Source organism: Xyrauchen texanus, chromosome 7, assembly GCF_025860055.1.
Source record: "Xyrauchen texanus isolate HMW12.3.18 chromosome 7, RBS_HiC_50CHRs, whole genome shotgun sequence".
Classification (NCBI taxonomy): domain Eukaryota; kingdom Metazoa; phylum Chordata; class Actinopteri; order Cypriniformes; family Catostomidae; genus Xyrauchen; species Xyrauchen texanus.
The window spans coordinates 2,779,156-2,800,414 of record NC_068282.1 but is presented as its reverse complement, the minus strand read 5'-3'; the positions used below and the strand labels follow the sequence as shown (position 1 = coordinate 2,800,414).

General features: G+C 37.6%; 1 protein-coding gene across 1 annotated transcript in view; it reads left to right on the top strand.

Annotated features, from left to right (window-relative positions):
• The window catches only part of LOC127646767 (cadherin-22-like), a 144,344-nt gene extending 123,353 nt beyond the window's left edge, over nucleotides 1–20,991 (top strand). Inside the window, exons 10-11 of the mRNA XM_052130634.1 lie at nucleotides 1,090–1,341; nucleotides 19,576–20,991. Coding sequence (XP_051986594.1) covers nucleotides 1,090–1,341; nucleotides 19,576–20,087 — 764 coding nt within the window. The 3' untranslated portion in view covers nucleotides 20,088–20,991. The remainder of the gene's footprint in view (nucleotides 1–1,089; nucleotides 1,342–19,575) is intronic.
• Nucleotides 20,992–21,259: the final 268 nt, after the last annotated feature.

The following is a 21,259-nucleotide window of genomic DNA, read 5'->3' as shown; positions in this document are numbered from 1 at the left end:
ACACCTACATGCTACCATCATGAAAAACACATGCTAGCAACATTCTATGACCATTATTTTAATGCTTAGCAACAAGTTAGAAAATAAAATTTGACGAGTTTTGCCACGGCAAGCACCACTCACATTTAGTTTAATTATGCTGTTCTTAACAGTCTTCATTTTCTTCATGTAAAATCTCACAAAAAAGAATAATTATAATGTATACTTAATACAAATAAAATAAAAATGTAAGCTGATTGAATAGTAATATAATTCATTTATATATATCCATCCATCCATCCATCGTCAACCGCTTATCCTGTGTACAGGGTCGCAGGGGGCTGGAGCCTATCCCAGCTAACATTGGGCGAAAGGCGGGGGACACCCTGGACAGGTCGCCAGTCCATCGCAGGGCTCATTTATATATATAATAAATCAAATTTTATATTTTTTTAATTATGAAGTGCATTTGCAAAGTACATCATGATATTAATTGTGCTGAATTTAATTAAGTTATTTAATCAAATGGAATTAATGTCATCGTGCTCATCTTAATGGTCTTAAAAATACACTTTTAATTAAGAATTTCATAATGCATTTCTATTCAATTGAATTAAGTCATCATTTACTAAATTAAATTAGAAGTTAAAAAGTTTTACGCTTTATTAATTTCATTTAATTAATAGGCTTCGCTTTTAAAAAAGGCTTAAAAATAGACTTATTTGTGTAATTTTTTCCTAATGCAAAATACAATTTAATTCAATAATAAAATGGGACTAGTTGCAAACACTGGCCAAAAGTATTTATAATTTATATAATTTATAATTATAATAATAAGTCAGTAATTGTGGAAAGTTTGTATTGGTGCTATTTTGTAAGTGTACTCACAGTTGGAGACTTTCATCCAAGAATTGTATATAATTAGCGACTAAACAACTGAAGATCTTTTGATTCCCAGGTTGAAATTAGATTGTGAATCCCACATTTTTAATATGCGTCAGATTTTGGACCCCACTGTATAATCTACATGATGTTTGCATTACTAATGCATCTGTATTTACAAATACTAGTCTTAAAAATATGTCTGTTCTTCTCTCATTGACCCTGTAGACAACACCGCGGGTATCAGGACGCAGCGCTCTGGATTCAACCGTCAGGAGCAGAACGTTTACCTGTTACCCATCCTGGTAGTTGACAGCGGCCCTCCCGCCCTCAGCAGCACGGGAACGCTCACCATCCACGTGTGCGGCTGCGACATGGATGGAGCTATCCAGTCCTGTAACACCACGGCTTACGTCATGTCCGCGGCGCTCAGTCCCGGCGCTCTTATCGCACTGCTGGTCTGCATCCTCATTCTCATAGGTAAAATATTTAATGCATGGATCATATAAGGAGTTACATCACTTCATTTCATCTTAAAAGTGTTGTGTGTCATTTTTTTAATGTTAAAATGATTTCTCATATTCAAGTTTGATATGCAGAGTCAACTATAAGTTGTTAAAAGTCATTCGTAGGCTGATTTCCCTGGAAAGTATAAACAGTGTGACTCTGCGGCACTTTCAAAATGCAGCAACATTGTCTCAACCAATTCCTTGAGATTGGGGCGGGACTATCTGTTTGCTCAACCAATGGTAGATGAGGGGTGTGTTAAGGAAGGGTGTGCGGATTGAGACATAGAAGCGAACGTTGTGAATCCTGTGTGCAGTGAAACTTTCCCATATTCTGTGCTGTGATCGGGGCTCACTCGTCGCGGGAGCCTGGAATTAAAGACTCAAATAGTGCCATTCTCTGGAGTCATCGCTCATCGGCTTCCTCTTCCTCCGGCGTTTAAATCCTCTATAGCTGACAGATCGCTGGTGAGACCGATCAGCGTCTGCATTCCAGGATTGATTGGATAATGCGCTCCAATTCCAGGGGGCGACGCTGAAGCACACGGGATACTCGCCACACATATGATAAGATTTGGTGAGAAACAAACGTGAAATCTAATGTATTAATTTGTGAAAATGTTCACTGACCGTTGATCTCCTGTGTGTGTTCATGATAGGACACGAGAGCAACAGTTCACGCAGACCCCTCGTGACATTGCGGCGTTCAAGCGAAAACTCGTTTTGTTTATCTAAAAACAGGTCCAACACAGCGATAGTGACAACAGAACATAACACAGCTGCACACAAAACAGAGAACAGAACGTACTAAATGTGTCTGAAGAGTTTGTAGTCGAAGAATTGATGCATTTCTATGCCCAGCCTTATTATTTTAAATGGAGTAGTCTGAAATCAAACAGAAACAAAGAGGAGGGTACAGGCAGCCACAGTCATTCGGTGTCCTAACCTGACGGCAAACGACACACGATTGAAGGTATATTTTCTATGGTAATCAGAGTTTTTGTCCTAACCAGCAGTAATGACCAATGGTAAATTCTATCAATCGCTTGTTTACTATTTTCAGCATCATGCGGGTAACTCCGTCCACTGTGAACTGGCAAATTTGTGCTCAGTGATGTCATACAATGGAAGTTTATGGTGACCAACTCTTCAAGATTCAAAAGAATGCAAAAGTATCATTCAGAAGTCTAATAAGTTGTTAAAAAACTTTCAAAAAATAAGGCTGGGCATAGAAATGCATCAATTCTTTGACTACAGACTCTTTAGACATGTTTAGTAAGTACTGTACTGTAAGGTCTGATAAACATTCAAACATTGAGCTTTTAAAACAAAATGGAAGCACGCACTCTGGCCTTTCGATTGACACCTCATTTGACCCAATAGGAGCTTCCATGTCCTGTCCACAGCCTTCAATACCCAACCACCATCTGTGTCGAGTGTAAGGGCATACCCACTTTCCTTTGTTTACTGATCAAACCAATTACATTGAAGAGTGGAAATGACTGGCGCATCGTATAGCCAATGAAATTCTGAAAACAGTGATATCGCGACTTTAGTGGAACTATTAGATGGCGGCTCTGTTATTCCTGTGCGTAAAGTTTCCTCGAGTTTACCCCTGCTGTGCGCCTCCGTGCGTAAATGCATGCAGAGCTGCTTTGGAACTGTTTACACATTTGGCGATTTAAATATGGTGAAAGCAGGGCCTGAAAAACAGGATTTTCACCCCAGGATGTGATATAAGAAGGCATTCATTGTCAAAATTCTGAGTTTGGAGATGAAATTTCTGAAAACAATACAGATGATTCAGAGGCAGATGGAGAGATGAGACACGGCTCTGGACAAGTAAGTGTTTTCTTGTGTTTATAACATATATTACTGTATATTCCATAAATAAGCTTTAGTTTGAATAATGAATACACATTTTGTAATTACCCTTTGTCCTGTGTTTCCTCAGTGAGTGTTTGAACCGTTTGTGCGTGTTTTTAGTTCATTGTTTGTTTCAGATCTATTGACATGCTATATAGATGTTTTGTATATTTACTGTAAAATATATATATATATATATATATATATATATATATATATATATATATATATATAGTAAATAAATCAATAAATATAAGTTGAAAATAAGAATATATGTTGTGTTTGAGAGTCTATTTGTTACAATGCTGGGGAGGTGGGGGAGGTGTAGGGCCATCTATTTGTTACAGTGCTGAATTCATGGGGAGGTGTAGGCCCATCTCTTTGTTCCATAGTACATTGGCAAAGTATACAGTATTTACAGTAAATATACATACAATAATACATTTTTACACACTTTCGAAAAGAAAAACTAATATATATATATATATATATATATATATATATATATATATATATATAGAATACAGAAAAGATGGAGAAGTTGTGTCTAGCTTTGTAAATTACATTTATTTATTCTCCCCCACTCAGCAAGCGGCCACATAAAGTGGAGCAGCAGGACAGCACCTCATCAAGAGAGGAGGGCTTTCAGAGAGACCCTTGCTGAGGAGCATGGCAGAGTTGGGGTCTCAATCCACAGCCAGACCCGTATCTCCTGCTCCACGAAGAGCACATCACAGGCTGTTGCACATCACCAAATCTTGCACGCTGGTGGGTCTGAAGTGCAGGCAGTGTCATGCAAAGACACCAGTGAAGTACTCTCCTGTGTTGTGCCTATGTGCTTTGTACACAAATGTGACTGCTACAATGACTGGCATGTTGCTAGAAACATGTACAATTTTATAATGGTTTGTAAATACTTTATGTAAAAATTAATGTAAATAGTTTGTTGTGTATTTTTTATATAAACAAATTGTCCACCATAGCACTAGTTTTGACTCTTTTATATGCACAACATTTAGTTTCAAGAAGGAAAAGGCACTCTAATGTGTTTATGCATCAGTTACTCTGTGTCAGCAAAACTAATAGTGGATCTGGATATGGAATATGATAGCTCTAAGTGTCATCTTTCATTAGAGCCCAAAATTATGACTGTACGTTGAAGCGTTCAAAAGTTGCAGCCTTTTTGTCCTAGGTTTCCAAAGTGACCTTTTGGAGTATCCAAAAGGCACTTTTATAAAACACCTGGGTGTACCCTTAGAAAAACATGTGTAAAATATTCATTTTTTATGATATTGTTATAACATTTGAACCTGGACTAGGTAAGGATTCATGCTGTGATCCCATTGTGTTCTCAAGCTAATAGCTACAAGTTATAGTCATCTGCAGGCATCTGTATGCAAAAAAAAATTTCAGGCGGAAAAAGAAAATTCTATTTCATTGTGTTCAAACTTCTATTACTCAAAATCAGTAGCACTTACAGTAATTCTATTAAACTTTCAGGCCAGGGTTTGTCGAGTTTATCTTGGCAAACTTTACCTATCTAGTTATTTTTGCCATGTTATTTTTGTTATTTTCTCTAGTATGTGTCATGCTGTTGATTTCTAGAGAAAACACTTTTTATTTACTTGCACTGTCAATTGTAAATGCATTTCCCTTTTCTTTATCCCATTGTTGGGCAAACATCCGAAATCCCATAATGTCAGAGTATCTATTGTATTTGATGAAGGATTCAATGAACACACTGAGTATACCCACAGAGGGTTCGGACATTCTACTCCATTGGCATACTTTGTTTGGCATACTAAATAGTAGGGAATTATGCATACTCAGACTCAGCAATGTAGTTTTGACAATATTGACATATGCTGTGTTCAAGTCATTTTGGAATTACCATAGTTACGGGATTCCGATTTGTGACATCATGTAAAAAGAACCAATATGGCAGCTGCCTCTACAATTGAAGGTAGTTTACATACACCGTATTTCTGTTTAATATGACATTTTATTATGCCATTGGTACCCTGAATGCTTTCTTTGTGCTTAGACATATTGTAAGAACATATAAAGGTGAGCTAATATTTAATATTGATAAATATTTTGCCGTTATCAACAACAAAGCCATTGGCGTTACGTGTGTTGCAAATAAATGTATAACTTCCCAGGTCCAAGGATATGGACAGCTCCAAGTAGAATTCCGACAATACATGAACACAGCATTATATGTCAGTGGAGACACTATGTATTCTACATTTCAGGGAAAAAGATAAGCGTATTCAATATAAGTTCATGAATAGAAAGGGAGCCAATTTTTACATTCGAAATTTTGCCCAACACTGCTGTACAAACACCATTTTTACTTCCATATGCTTTCAAATGCAGCAGGATGCAAAAAAACAAAAACAAAATGACATAAAAGCTGATCAACATTTTATCCGCCATCCTCCGCGCGCTGACTCTACCGCCACACATCATCTATCAGGCGAAAGCTTTTGTTCAGACGGAGAGCGCACGTACAGTAACATGGGCCCGAATGAGTGTCATGCAGCCTCTCTGCTGGAATACGGGTGAGTTAAGGGATGCTCAGGACGGATGTAGCTTTCGCTTGCCAGAACAGCTGCATCAGCACCGCTGTCCCCGTGGAATGCCACACGCTTTAAATAGACCAGCTTTATCTGTCATCCGCGGCCACTGGCGCTCCCATTCCATTGGATTAGAAGAACCATGGATTGCTGTTCTGTTGTCATTGCTGAAAGTTTTATGACTCTACTCTCTCCCTCAGCATATCTCTTTTTATTTCTGTCTTCTGCTAGCGCTTTTCACAACGATGTAAGCGATGTCAATTGTTCGCAGTCCAATGAGCAATTCTCAAAGTGTTCTTTTTTTCCATGTTTGCGTGTTAAATCATTTCTGGGTCTTGCGCAGGTCATCAAACAAATCCCTTCAATTAGTACTGCTCGTTAAGGCGAGCATCACTATGCTTATACTATGGTTTGGGATTAGCACCTGTAAACCGTGAAACCCTACTAGCATGTTTGCTCGATGATTGGATAGGTTACATGACAAGGTGTTCCTTCTCTTCCAAACCTTCCTTGAACCCCCCGTTTCTATTAGATCAATTTGTGCTATGATAAGGAGGGATTGAAAACAAATGTCTGCCTAATTAGCTACAAACAAACAACCCCTCCATCAGCGGTGTGATGAATCCATTTGGGCGCAGCAAGACATCTGCACACATCCGTCCAAATTACAGCCCATCTGCTGTGATGGGAGTCCTGGCCACCCACCGCCAAAGGGTGAATTAGTCGTCTTGTCGGGTCCGCTTATCCAAACATCTGCATGACATGGAGTCGCCACATGTTTTGCAAGGGCAGGTAAAGGGTTACGGTTGGGTAGTAGTGGAATACATGTAACAGGATTACATATTTAAAATACTAAATATCAGTAACTGTATTCCACTACAATTTAAATCAGAATACTTGGACGACATTTATTCATATAAAGAGGTGGAAATGATGTCATTGAGGAACTTTCCCTTGTGAGCTATATAGAGTAGCTGCAACGCGTTTCTACAGCGTAACAAAAAAACGTTAGAAACGCTTTGAACGATGAAACATAAATGCAATAAATACACGATTACATGCCATGCAGGGTAGGGAAGGTTACTTTTAAAGTATTCCGCTACAGATTACAGAATACATGCAGTAAAATGTAATTCGTTATGTATTTAAAGATATACACTTTAGTTAGTTTACTCAAGGTAGTAACATAATCAAAATACTTTGGATTACTTCTTTAGCATTGGCCATTTTTTTCACTTGTAAAAATTGTAATAAAAAAATAAAATGTACATAAATAAAAAAGACATTGTCTAAAAAAAGCCTTATGCTAACAAATATCTCATGCTGTTTTGCTACTCATGTAAATGTATCTTGTTTTAAGGATTTTTCGATATTTTTACAGAAAAACTATATTTAAATTCTCATTAAGCATTACATCTTTGCGCAAGTGATGCTCCAACGTGCATTTTCAGCATAAAATTCATTATAAAATGTTATTGCGCCAGGTAACAGATGCATGTAAAGGCAAGAAATAGCATTTTAGCTTAGCATAAAGCTAACTGTAATCTGATTACCAGTGATTATATAGTGGAATACAGTTACTAATATTTTGTATTTTAAATATAATATCCTGTTACATGTATTCAATCATGTCATTGTTTTTTATGTGGTTAGTTAGGGTAATTTTAAAAGAAATGCTAACAATGTAGCATTTAACATTGTTATAGAATGCTACAAATAACACATTTTGGACTCAATCTATGAACCGAATCCACATAGGATCTGAAAAGGATGTCGTTGTGGACATTCTGTGGAGTTTTTAAGCTTGGAGCAGCAAAAATAGTTAACCTTGTTTAAACTGTCATGTGAACATTTAGCTTTATGCTAAGCTAAAATGCTATCTCTTGCCTTTGCATGCGTCTGTTAGCTTGCATGATTATATTATATAAATAAATGCTATGAAGAAAATTAACATCAGAACAACTTTTTTACTCCTTTGATATTAGAGCAAAGATTTACTGCAAATATTTTATTCTCAATGAGAATTTAAATATATATATATATATATATAATATAAAAATATAAATAAAATCATAAAAACAAGATAAATGTATCTGAGTAGCAAAACAGCATAAGATGTTTAGTTTTAGTTTTTTGTTTGCAGAGAATGTATTTTTACAGTGAAGTGTATATTGTTTATAATCAGGGCTGGACTGGTAATCTGGCATACCGGGCATTTTCCCAGAACTGAGCGGGCCAGTGTTTCAACCGCATAACGGGCCGAATGGGTCGCAATAAGCTAATATGAGCCGGCGCAGTATGCAGAACGGACCACAAAGTGCCGCTAGCCCAATGGTTTTATGCTATTGACAACCACTCGGTACGTTTTACATGCACATTAATAGTTTGACTTCAGCTGGATTAAAACAATAATTTGTCTATTTAAAATGTCAACTGAAACGTTGCCCATTTCCTTGGCGAAGTCAGTCTAGCATACCTAGATAATGTGATTGTAGCTCGGCTTCGTCCAGTGTGTATACACCTTAATCGGACCACAATTGGTCTCGGCGTTGTGCACATACATGCTCCGGAGGAAATATTCGATTACGCATAGTGTCACGTATACATGAATAGACAAATGAAGACTGTAGCTTGACTACGCATAATCCTGCTGTAGCTTGATTACAAGCGTGCATGTAAATATACACTGAATATTTTGCACAATTCACTTTGTGTTTGACACAAACCATTTTTTCTCTCGCTTCTTGTCAATACAAAGCTGGTCTATTCTCCCATAGTCTCCAGCTGTATTCTAAATGGGAATCACCCATCTTAATACCAAATCTCGATTAGTATGCATCGTGCACTGCAAATGCAGTCTGTGGCCTGTAACTCAATTCACTTTACCTGGCTTGCGGCCAATAAGAAGACAGTGTGGTCAAAGACTTATCTACCTTAGACTTTGGAAATAAATATGGAATCAAAGAGCACGAAAGCTTTCTAAATCCACAAAGGCCTCTGCAAAATAATTTGCTTGCATATCTACAGTCATTTGTTAGAGAGTAAACAATTGCAGACCTAAAAAGAACACCACTGGAGACTGGAAAATCTAATGAAAAAGACGCATACATATTACTCTTGAGATACAGTGCATTACATATGTTAATTACATAATTACAATCCTAACGCAAGGATTGCGTTGGAGGGTGTATCATTTACATCTTTGCACGTTCCCAGTCTCACTTATCAGCTTATGAGTTGCATGTCTTAGGCCTTGTTCAGACTGCCACTAAAAATATGATTTTTTGCATATCCAGATGAGTTTTTGATAGTCAGGACAGCAAAAAAAAACGCATGAAATCTGTCACTCTCAACAGAATGCACAACGATGACGTCAAAAATCGGTGACTGCAGCACGGCGCATCACAATATTTTCTAGTCTCCTGTCCAGTCTGTCCAGTGACGATGCAGAAGTCCTCCGTCGCACAAGAAAAACTCAGCGATTGAGGACTTCTGCATCGCGACTGGACAGGTTAATTATTTAGAGAGCGAGATGATGCACGCCTACGTCGTTACCAAAGCAACCCGTCCAGATAGGTTGGTTATGTCTGAACGTCAAATGTGATTTGATCACTTACCCAAAGATCTGGTCTCTTTCTAAATGTTACTTAGATACATTGGTAAACAGTTGCTTCTAGAAGTCACGGTGGAACTTACATACCACGATTTTGCACCCAAAAAAGTGAAAAGAGACCAGTGAACGAATAGAGTGTTAAAGAAGCTGTTTGCCTATTTGCGTCTGTCTTTACCGGTTTGTAATTGTTTTTCTATGTAAGCATACGCAAGGTGGACATCTTTGACCGTTGCACATTATATCGCTGGTTTTCAACCTCTCGCGCAAGAGCGCCACATATTTTGAGATGGTGTGTCAAGTTAAAAAGAACTTCAAACTTTTCAAGAACGTGTTTTTCGAGACACCTGCGTTCTGTTCCACTTATTACGCTGCATCTCGGTTTATTAGCGCAAAATGCATTCAGTCTGAACAGCCCCTAAAACATTGCACTCTCTCCATCCATGAAGCCATCTGCGATATCATTAACGTGGGTGTTTTTTTAGCGTCACCTGGTTGCAAGTAAACAATTGCCGTCCACCCTATCACATGTCAGGTATGTAGTGTAACAAGTCTAAAGTTGGAGTGGCCAATTTTACGTAAATGGCTATAACTCTTGAAGGAAATTAGATATCTTCACCAATCTTGGCATGCTTCTGTAAGAGGTCAAGCTTTGGTCACCCAGAAAAGTTGGCGTGGTTTTGCCACATGGTGGCGCTATAATTCCAAAAAACATGAAATTGGCTGTAACTACACAACCTTTAGACTGATTGAGTTGAAACTTGGCAAGCAGTGTCTTTGTCCAAGGTGCCATGACTGTCTTTGAGGACATTGGCATATCTAAAAAACATGGCCGCCATCGGCCAATGAATTTTGAGCACCTATTAGACAAGGTTAGATTACAGTTGTAATCAGAAAAACCCCCAACACTGTTAAGATTAAGATTCAACTTTATTGTCATTGTGCAGAGTACACCAGTACCGCAACAGAGTCAATGAAACAGTTGTGTTTACATATCCCATCTAAGCTGGGGTCAGCCATGAAACAGTGCCCCTGGAGCAGATAGAGTTAAGGGCCTTGCTCAAGGGCCCAACAGTGGTATCTTGGCAGTGCTGGGGCTTGAACCCCCGACTTTTCAGTCAGTAACCCAGAGCCTTGACCGCTGAGCCACCACTGGCCCACCAGTTGTTCATGACATTGTTGTGGTGTGCAACATATTACAGAAGCCCAGAACCGCAACGTGGAAAAAATAAAAAATAACGGTGAAACGTCTGTTCCTTCCTGAGCGTAAGTCAAAAAAACTATTCTCTCTTCAAAATTTTTATTTTATTTTCTCTCTTGAAAAAAATGAGTTACTTGTTATATTAAAATATATTATTATAATTAAATTCCACCATGAAAGTCTGCATATGACACCCCGTTCAGTCGCGAGGATTTAATTTATAAATGATCATTTCGTTTAGAAATTAGATTACTGACAACAATATTAACATTACCAGATGAACACTTCAAAAGGACAGACATGATAATAATTTCCCCATCTTTCCCGTTTTCCTCGATACATTCCTTCGCTTCCACCATGTAACACTGAGCAAACGTCATACAAGTGTTTAGAAAGACCAACCATTTAAAAAAAATAAATAACTCAACGATAACGAATGCCAGATCAAACATATGTAACCTGATTTTGTCTTCGATTTTGTCGGTTCGCAAACCATTAAATAAATTATACATGTATTATTCAACTATATAGCAACAGAGAAAGCAATAAAAGCATAAGATTACATGTTTACCGATAGTGGCACCTGGTGGCCAAGGTTGGTACCGCATGCATTTTTTTTGAAGAGAGAAAGTTTTTTTTTTTAAGAGGAAAAAAATAAAAAGATTTTAAGAGAGAAAAATAAAAAATTTTAAGAGAGAAAAAAATTTAAGACTTAGGCTCAGGAAGGAGCTGAGACGCAATTATTTTTTTTTCCACCTTGCGGTTCAGGGCTTCCGTAACATATAAACATTTAAATAACAAAAAAGTAGTTTATAAAACAGTGTTACAGGAAACTGGTCAAAAATAATTAGCCCCAATCTTAAATGTGAATGAGATTCAAACTGTAAAAAGGAAATTTGAATGAGAATATTTTTTACCACCACAATTAAGGGGGAAAAAATTAATTTAAAAAAACGTATTTTCTGTTGTGTAATGTATTACTACCTCCCAGAATCAAGCAGAAAAAGTGATGGCATTATTTTTCTAGCTTAAGGAGAAAATATAGCAGTGTTTGAGCGAGCTGAAGATACTTCTAAAACTTGCATAAAATTAAAAAAATATATTAAGAAAATAAAGTCTCCTATTAATTAAAGCAAGAGCTTTTCTAACTCTGAACTGGTATGAATGTTTGTCTAAGAATATGTCTCATAAAATGCAGATTTTTTTTTTTTTTTTGTTCTTTCAAGTATTTTTAAGTGCTGCAGTGTTGTGCTATCTTCTAAACCAAGCTTTCATTTTATCCTCAGACGGAAAGATGAAAGAATGGCGAGCTGACCCCAAACGTTTTACCCGCAAGATTAGAACACAATCCAAGACAATGACATTCTTATAACAGGAATAATTATGTTAAACGGATAGCCTTTGATCAGACATGTTCCTCGGGGGGGAAATGTGCTTAATGAAATATTCAGATAATCACTTACAGAAAGTGAACTTTGCGACACAGATTTTATGGTGCGTTGAGTTCGTTTTTGTGCCATGAGTTTCTAGTGTATATTTATTTATTTGTTTTATTTGTATAGTTAGTTTTTATCTAAAAGTCACTATGCCGTTAAAAAGCACAAACACACTCAGACATTTTATTATGAAAAATATCAAAAAGCTAGCGTCAGTCGCTGCTTCTATTTTTTTATTTTTTCATTTAAAAGTCAACATGAAATCAAAATTGACACTATTTACTTATTGTGCGCAATTTATCAGTGCATGTTTTTTTTTTTTTTGGCGTTTGTATACATAATTCATCAAAATGTAATACATTTTCCTACCTCTGAAAAGACTTTCATTTTCAGATGACATCACCAAGCCCTCTTACTTTTTAACGTTCCGCCGGCAAGTCAAAAGGGGGGCGTTATATTGCAAAACATTTTTACGCTTAAAACTTTAAAGTCCCTGTATATATAAGTCAGGCATATGTGGTATCATTTCAAAGCTTAGAATCTGAGCTTTTCAGAGATAATCATCACTTCTGCATTTATGTTACTTAAAATAACCAAATAAGGCTTCGAATCATTCACGTTGAAAATTAGCGCCCCCTAGAGGAGGTAGTAGAAATATTTATATGAAAATAAAAGTCCTTCACATAGCACATAAATGGACAAGTCATATATCAAATGAAAGCTCTTACTCTCAGGAATGTGACTGTATAGGTATTTAAGTTGCCTTAATTCCACAGTTCGAAAGATTTCCAAAAAGAATCACAAAGTGAAATATGATTTAAGTGTAAGTCATCAAATACAAACGTCTCTTTTATGCACCATTAACTGCTGCTGTAAGCCCCAAGTCGCTAAGCAATTAGTCCATTAGTCAACAATTAGTCCACAGTATGTGTGAATGTTGAGCTTTTCAATTTCAGTGTGAAAAATAAAGGGTGGCAGCCCAACAATGCACCAGAGTATAAGGGGTTAACCCCTCCACTCCAACCACCTGACCCAATTCTGGTATGTCACGCCCACTTTTCACCTTCCATTCAATTCCTGATGAATAAAAAGTTGCACCCTTAATTTTTTAATGTGAGTTTCACATTGACTTTTGATTAAAAATATATATTATTTACTGTATTTCATTCTTTGACACAGACTCTGCGTGTTTGCTGTTTATATTACATGGGCTACTTGATGCAAGCTGAGAAATGACAGCAGATTTAATGGTCAATTTATTTGGGAACAGAAAAGAACATGTTAACATGATAGCTGTTTATGTCTGTTATTTATGGATTTATATTCATGGAGTTGACAGGAACATTTAGTATCATCACTTTCCTTGTATTTCAAATGCAGTTGTCAACAAAATATAAGGATGTGCTCATGTTTAGTAGCTTAATAACAGTGTGGACAATAGTGAGTCGAGTTTGTTGGTTTGCAAGGTCAGAATACGGAAGTACACTGCAAAAAATGAGTATATTTGCTTGAAAAATAAATAAATCACATTTTAAGAATGTTTAGATAATTTTACAGGAAAACACGACAAAAATACTTGTCTTGAAATAATTTTTTTGCATTGTACATTTTTTTAATATTTTGGAAGAAAATCATGTAAACCTGTGCAACAAATATGAGCAGGGTTTCACATTATTCAAATGACCTGTGATGCAAGTCAGCAACTATTAATGCACTCTCAAAAAAATACAAATAATGAAATAAAAATAACCTATTGTGTACATTTAAAGAAGTCATGAAATGCTCTTTGCATAATTAGTAATTAGCATAATTTAGTAATGTATGATCATTTTCCACCCTGTCTGAAATGCTCTGTTTTGGCCTAAGCTCCACCTTAAAACTTTAACATAAACGCCCACTTTTATGATTGGCTAACATCATGCTGCCCCTCGAATAGATCCGTTTTTGAAACTCAATCTGAAGAGACCGAACAAGCTCCACAACATTATAAAACAAAATTTCTGGGGTTACACATAATGCACATCCAACACATTGCATCCAAATATATATACTTCATCTCAAGCACGACTGTTAACACTTACATCGTGTCTTCATCGGACGTAAGGTTGCGTCGCGTCTGAAGCAACAGAACACGTTATAATAAATGACGTTGTTTACCATCGAAGCATCCGTTGTGGTGCATCATGTTGCGCTGACAGTAAACAGATGTCCCGTTCCATTTTGCACAGCACGCACTGGCGCTACTACTTCCAACAACACAAGTAAATGTAAACTAAACGTAAGAAGTTACATTTGTGTCGATGCACACAGTGTAGACACCCTCAAGCCATTGTGTTGCGTCGCGTCAATGAATGCGTCTGGTGTAAACAGGATGTCAGCACCATAAACAGTCAAACAATTGTGACATTTGAAATATTCATGAATGAAACTGTTAACTTGCTTTTTTGCTCTGCGTCCAAGTGTTTATAACTACCCCATCCTTCAATAACAGTTCCTTTGCAAAGATTCAATAATTTTATTAAATACGATGAAGACAAATCTACTTGACGCACATACATAGTCCAAAGCACGGTGTAAACTAGACGCACACACATCCAGTTTCCAGTATCATCCTGCACTGAAATGCTCATCACCGGAAACGCATCTAAAAGGTCAAAGACGTCCATCCAGTGCATATCATACACCAACAATTAAAAATAGTGCAGTTGGGAGAATGCATCCATGACACATTTGTACCCAAAACAGCAAGAGGCAGCAGCTGAATGACAGTAGCTTCTCTTGAGCCTGGGTAGCTCAGCAAGTAAAGCCGCTGACTATCGCACCTGGAGTCGCATGTTCAAATCCAGGGCGTGCTGAGTGACTCCAGTCAGGCTTCCTAAGCAACCAATTGGCCCGGTTGCAATGTTTGGTAAAGTCACGTTGGGCTAACCTCCTCGTGGGTGCCATAATGTGGTTCTCGCTCTCGGTGGGGCATGTTGTGAGTTGTGCGTGGATGCCGCGGAGAATAGTGTGAAGCCTCCACACGCACTAGGTCTCCACGGTAACGCGCTCAAGTGGTGACGTCTCAGATGCGGAAGCTGAGACGTCTGAGATTCATCCTCCGCCACCCGGATTGAGGCGAGCCACTACGCCACCATGAGGACTTCGGAATTGGGCATTCCAAACTGGGGAGAGAGATATAAGTATTTAAATACAAAAAAATATTGAAAATAGTCCAGATGGGTCCCCTTTGGTGTTCAGGAATAGTTAGGACACAGAAGGCTTTGTTTGCCCTTCATTCTCAGTTTACGAACTGAAGCACCAGTGGGCGGGGCCAAGTGTGCATTGGTGTAAATGTAGGCGTTGATGTCTTATCGCTGTAGAGGCGGTCATGTATTTATAGGCCCCCTAGTGATGTAGGAAAGTCACGGAAGTGGAGAACAAGGTGTTTTTGCAGCTTGGTTTCAATAAATGCTTTTATTAATTTGGGGATTCAGTTTTGAGTTCTGAAATTTACAGTATGTTTTTATAATAGGAAGAACACTTATATGTCAAAATATCAAGGAAAATACTTTACAGAACCATTTATTTTTTCTATTATATTCGTTATTGGGAACGAATATGTACCCAAAACAAGGGTACTGCCCCAATGACGGGCAGTGTTACTTAGACAGTACCATTTTATTCTGAGAGTGTGATTAATTGGACTTTTCTACAAAGTAGGGTCAATAGGGAATTTCAGTACATCTATACACGTTCAGCAAGAGAGCCTGTGTGTCTTTAAATTGACACTCACAAATCAAACATATAAATAAACAATACACAAATGCATTCCCTAATTAAGATAATACATCTTGGATTACGGCTTCATTGATTTATTGAGAGTGATGCCGCTTTAATTTTCTGTCTCAATAATTTATGACGCGATTGTTTTTCTTTTCAGTTCAGATTTATTTCCTCATTCATATCCGCTATTCACCTTTGTGAAGTTCTCATGCTTTGTAATGCTTTAATTACACGGCTCTGACTCTGAATTTCGACTGGATCAGCAGCGTTGAAAGCCGTTTCTATTTGCCTGTCTATCTATCTAGCAACGCCCTAGGAACTGTCTTGCAACACCCAAGCATCCCAAGCTAGGCTACTGCCTAGCAACTAGCAAAACCACCTTAGCAACTGCCTAGCTATACCATAGCAACCAGTGAAAACACCAGACAAGGACTGAATCCAACAATAAAATCTTGATGTTTACTTTTCTAGTAAAACATAAATATAAACTTGTGTCATCTTGTTGTTCATTAGCCACTCAAGGCTGTGCATTACACTGATTTTACCACAGTAAAGACTAAGACTATACTTTTATTTCACAATTCCCATCACAATTAAATGTTGTTAGATGTATAAAGTCATTGGGATGTAATGTCAGATACAGTATATCACTTACAAAATCATCACTCTTAAATCCACCTGCATAAAAGTATTTCTATCGGGAAGACACGCAGGCTTGAGTGAAGTTTAAGATGCCATTTATTTGCTAAATGTAAAACAGGAAGTAATATCTCTCTCTTTGGCGTAGGCCCCGTCCGGCGGTCCTAGGGAGTTATACCCGGAACCGTCATATCCTGCCAGAGATAGGAGGCAGGGGCGAGGAGCCTACCACCATGCGGGACAGGGCTCAACTGGTGGTGGTGGGGTGGTGGAGGTTGCCGTGTTAGCACACTGAAACAGCAATGTGATAGATTGTGAGCAGACTTATAAAGCATTGGCTTACATGCGATTGGCTAGGAGTTACCCAGCTAATGATGTGTTGATGTACAGCTGCTTGTCTTCCCGCTAGAACTACGCTGCGTTTTCATTTTTCGGAAGCATATATATATATATTTTTTACATTTTTTTATTTATTTATTTATTTTTTTTACTTTTTTTTTTTCAGCCCATGAGATTATTCATCAGGCCTTGTTCTGTAAATGCACAAGCCGAAATACTACAGAAAGGACAAGTCTCGTTAGAATGAAGACCTAGCTGGACACCAGTGCCAGGATTGAGTTTGTTATACGATAATCCTCGTGTTGTCTACTGAGCGCAGTGTTGGGGAGTATCGACATCGGTCTAATATTGCTAGCTTCTACCAAATGACACACAGCCTTTGACGTCAATATCAAATGAAAGTGTCTCTCCTCCCATTTAAATGTTGACAATCCTATATATTTTGTTATCCTACTTATATGCAGTGCTGGGGAGTGACGGATTACATGTAACGGGATTACGTATTTAAAATACAAAATATAAGTAACTGTATTCGACTACAGTTATTTTAGAATAAAGTTACATTCAAAAAGTATTTTGATTACTGAAGAGATTACTTTGCATTTTATTGTCATTTGTTTAATTTCATATTTAGTTGTTTCAGATGGAAAACATTTATACATATAAATGATGTGAACCAAAGTGCATTTGAACAGCGCTGAAACACTTTCTTATGATGTGTTACATTCACACGAGCAGACAGAGAAGTACGTTTCAAGTAAGTTTGGAGTAGAAGAAATCGAAATGAACCTTGTGTAAATTGTTAGCTTTACGCTAAGCTAAAATGCTATTTCTAGCCATTTTACATGCACATGTGACCAGACACGATCATATTTATTTATCAAGAAAATTCACATTAGATCATAATTTATTTTTCTCTTGTCAGACCTTTAATATTAGGGCAAAAATCATATTCTTGGTAATAATTTTTGTATTGTTTTCCTGTAAAAAATATCTAAAAATCCTTAAAACAAGATCAGTTTGATTAATCTTGTTTTACAAACAACACTGCATGAGATATTTCGGTTTTTCAGAGAATGTATTTTTAACAAGTGTATTTTGAGTTTTTATACTCAAAACAAGTGAAAAAATCTACCAGTGTTGAAGAAGTAATCCAAAGTATTTAGTTTACATTACTGACCTTGAGTAATCAAACGGAATACGTTACAAATTACATTTTACAGCATGTAATCTGTAATCTGTAGTGGAATACGTTTCAGAAGTAACCCTCCCAACCCTCACTGTGCTCCGCAGAAAGCATTCGACTTCAGTCGTACATATCTCAGTTGTTTACTGAAAAGTCAATTTGAGGTTAATGGATTTTTCTTCCCTGTTTGAGACAATTTAGTTCTCTAATATGTCATTTTCGAGGCTGTTGCAAAAAGGATCTTGACACCTGTGTAGGCGTTGCATATTTTAGATAAACTGAATGAATATATCATAATTGCTTATAGGTAAAAAGCTGTTATGGTACGTGTTCACAAAGCTCACCTTTAACACGATGCTCTTTATGGAGTGACAATATAACGTTTTTTTTAGGAAACTTTCCACACCACTGCAACTAAAATCTGTATCGTGTGTTGAAATTTAACGTGAAATGGCATTTGCAAACCATTTTACTTCCATAATGTGACGTATTTGAAGTGAAAAAGGATATTCTACGAAAGCCCTAAAATGTCAATTGGTGAATTTATTTATTTATTATTTAATTGCCTTGTGAGGCGACACATGATAATCTTTTTTTTGTTTTTGTTTTTGCCTTTGAACACAGCATTTAACTCAGAAAATACAGCGAGAGGCATTGCAGTGGTCAAAGACATTTACATAGACCAACAATTTTAAAAACGCAATATCAATAGCAACATCAGTATTACCTGTGGTGAAGGTCATCAAATGATCAGAAATAACTCACATTGTCAAAGCACAGTCATACACACCTTAGCACGCGAAATTACTCAGGCGAAGATGCCGTGGGCGCAGTACCGCCACTCCCTATAAGTAGACTATGCAGTCTGGTTATGGAACCAACTCCCTAGGGGGGCACCATCTTACCCTAGGTGGGCACCAGAAAGTCCACCAGCTGCCCTTACTTGCATATAATACGTTATTCAAGGTCCCGAAAGCAATTGTGATTACTTTGCGCTCGTATCACGTATCAAGGCGATCGCTTCATGATAATATCACGCGAATAACCTGTTTTTCTCTTAATTAAGATTGGCAAAATGTTGTTATTGTATTATACTGTAACTATAAATCTGTAAGCATAAGATTTCATGCTTAATGACAGTGGCACCTGGTGGCCGAGGTTGGTATTGCATGCTAATGTTTAGCTAGCAAGAATTCATTTTTGTTTGTCAATGAGAAAAATATGGAAAGTAGACAGCGCAACAGTTTTGGAAGTTTAAATCCTATTTAAATTTTTTCCATGAGCCAATTTATTAACTTAGAAACCTTTAAAGACAGACCTACCGTGAGCGCCGAGGTTGCTAATCGATGTAATATGCTTTTGTTGAAGCCATCAGTCCACGATATTCTCTTTATAACCTTACCTGGATAAAGTAAACCCGTTTAAGGTGTTTACATGACCGTACACGTTGTTGGCTTTTTAAGCATTATCGGTCCAAAAACGTGCACGTAAATGGGCTCAATAAAGGACGTTTTACTTGTGGCTGAACTATTTCTACAAGAAAGTAAATAGTGTTCTTCCTTGTTTCTCTCTTATGGTTTCTTCCAGTCCTGGTGCTGCTCATCTTGACCTTGAAGCGCCACAGGAAAGGTCAACGCATGTCCGAAGACGAGGAAGACATGCGTGACAACGTCATCAAATACAACGACGAAGGCGGAGGCGAGCAAGACACCCAGGCCTACGACATGAGCGCCCTGCGCAGTCTCTACGACTTCCCAGAGGTCAAGAGCTCAGACTCGGGTCCGGACCTACGCTCGGTCCCCCAGAGGATCCAAAACCGGGTGACCGGAGACGGAGGGCCCACGGACTTCTCCGTCTTCAAAGGCTATATACGCAAGAAGGTGGAGCAAGCGGACGCAGACTTATCAGTGCCGCCTTACGACTCGTTCCAGACGTACGCTTTTGAAGGAACCAGCTCGCCCGCGCTTTCGCTTAGCTCCATCCGTACATTGTCGACAACATCGGAACAGGACTTCTCCTATCTCAGCGATTGGGGACCTCGCTTCAGGCAACTGGCGGGATACTACGCCCCGGCCCAACCTGAGGAGGAAGGGTCCTAGCGCCGTGGTTATCTACTTTCGTGACCTGCTATACCCCATTCTCACCGACTTCTCTCGGAAGCCCCTCTCGTCGGTCTTGGAGCCAATTTTTCTCTGTTGTCCTCGCCCGAATTTCGGAAGTGATATTTTTTGGGACCCAGTCAGTTTTAATGTCACCCGGTATACTGTGTAAAGTGACTTCTTGTCTCGTAGAAGAGTTCAGGACAAATATTAAAGGGGACGAGTTTAGGGCCGTGGCACTGGGCAGAACTCCAACATCCTCTCATTGTCCTGTCAATGAGAGCGATCGGAAAACTTGGCCGTGCCATACGCACCACGCCAGACACTCATTGTTTACTTGTTACATTTTGGGGGTTTTTTTTGTGCTTTCTTCATCTTTGGAAACAAACACTTGTTACTCACCAGGAAAAGGATGGACACAATGGTAAACGACTTTTTAAATACCAACGTGAATATAAATGTGAATAAATATGTATTTATTTAAAGAAAAACAGACCAAGAAAAAAAACGGGAAAATGATATTTGTGTATTTATTGCTTTCTATTTATTTATTTATTCATCCTGGCAATGGGCCAAAAAAATGGACATGATATTTGACGAATATTGACTGTCAGGGTGACATGCTGAATAAACTGTGGGTGAAAAAAGGGTTGACCGAGTAACGAAAGGATGGGTGGGATTGTTGAAGTTTGCAAATTATTGGTGACACAAGTCTTGAAAATCTTTGTATTTATTTTTTAGGAACTCTTTTTTGTAAAATACGAACCAATACTGGCTGAGATTAAAACAAATGTATATGGGGGAAATCACACAAACGCGTGTCCAGTTCATATATCACCCCAAAATCAAGATTATTTATTTTTTTTAATATAATTTGCATTAAAAAAAAATATTCTTTTTAGGATGTTTGATGTAATGGAAAAAAAATTCATTTACTGCAAAGCAATAAATAAATTCATACATAATAAATATTTAAATAGTAAGGCATTTACGCATCATGTACTGCCTTTATGTTGATTTAAATTAAACAAAATTATTATATTACATTTAACTTTTCTGTAATACAGTAAAACAAATAATTATTACAGTATTGTAAATTACTTTTGAGAATTATGAGAATTAAAAAAAGAATGTTACATGGACACAAATCTTAATAGTAATTTTTTTAATTA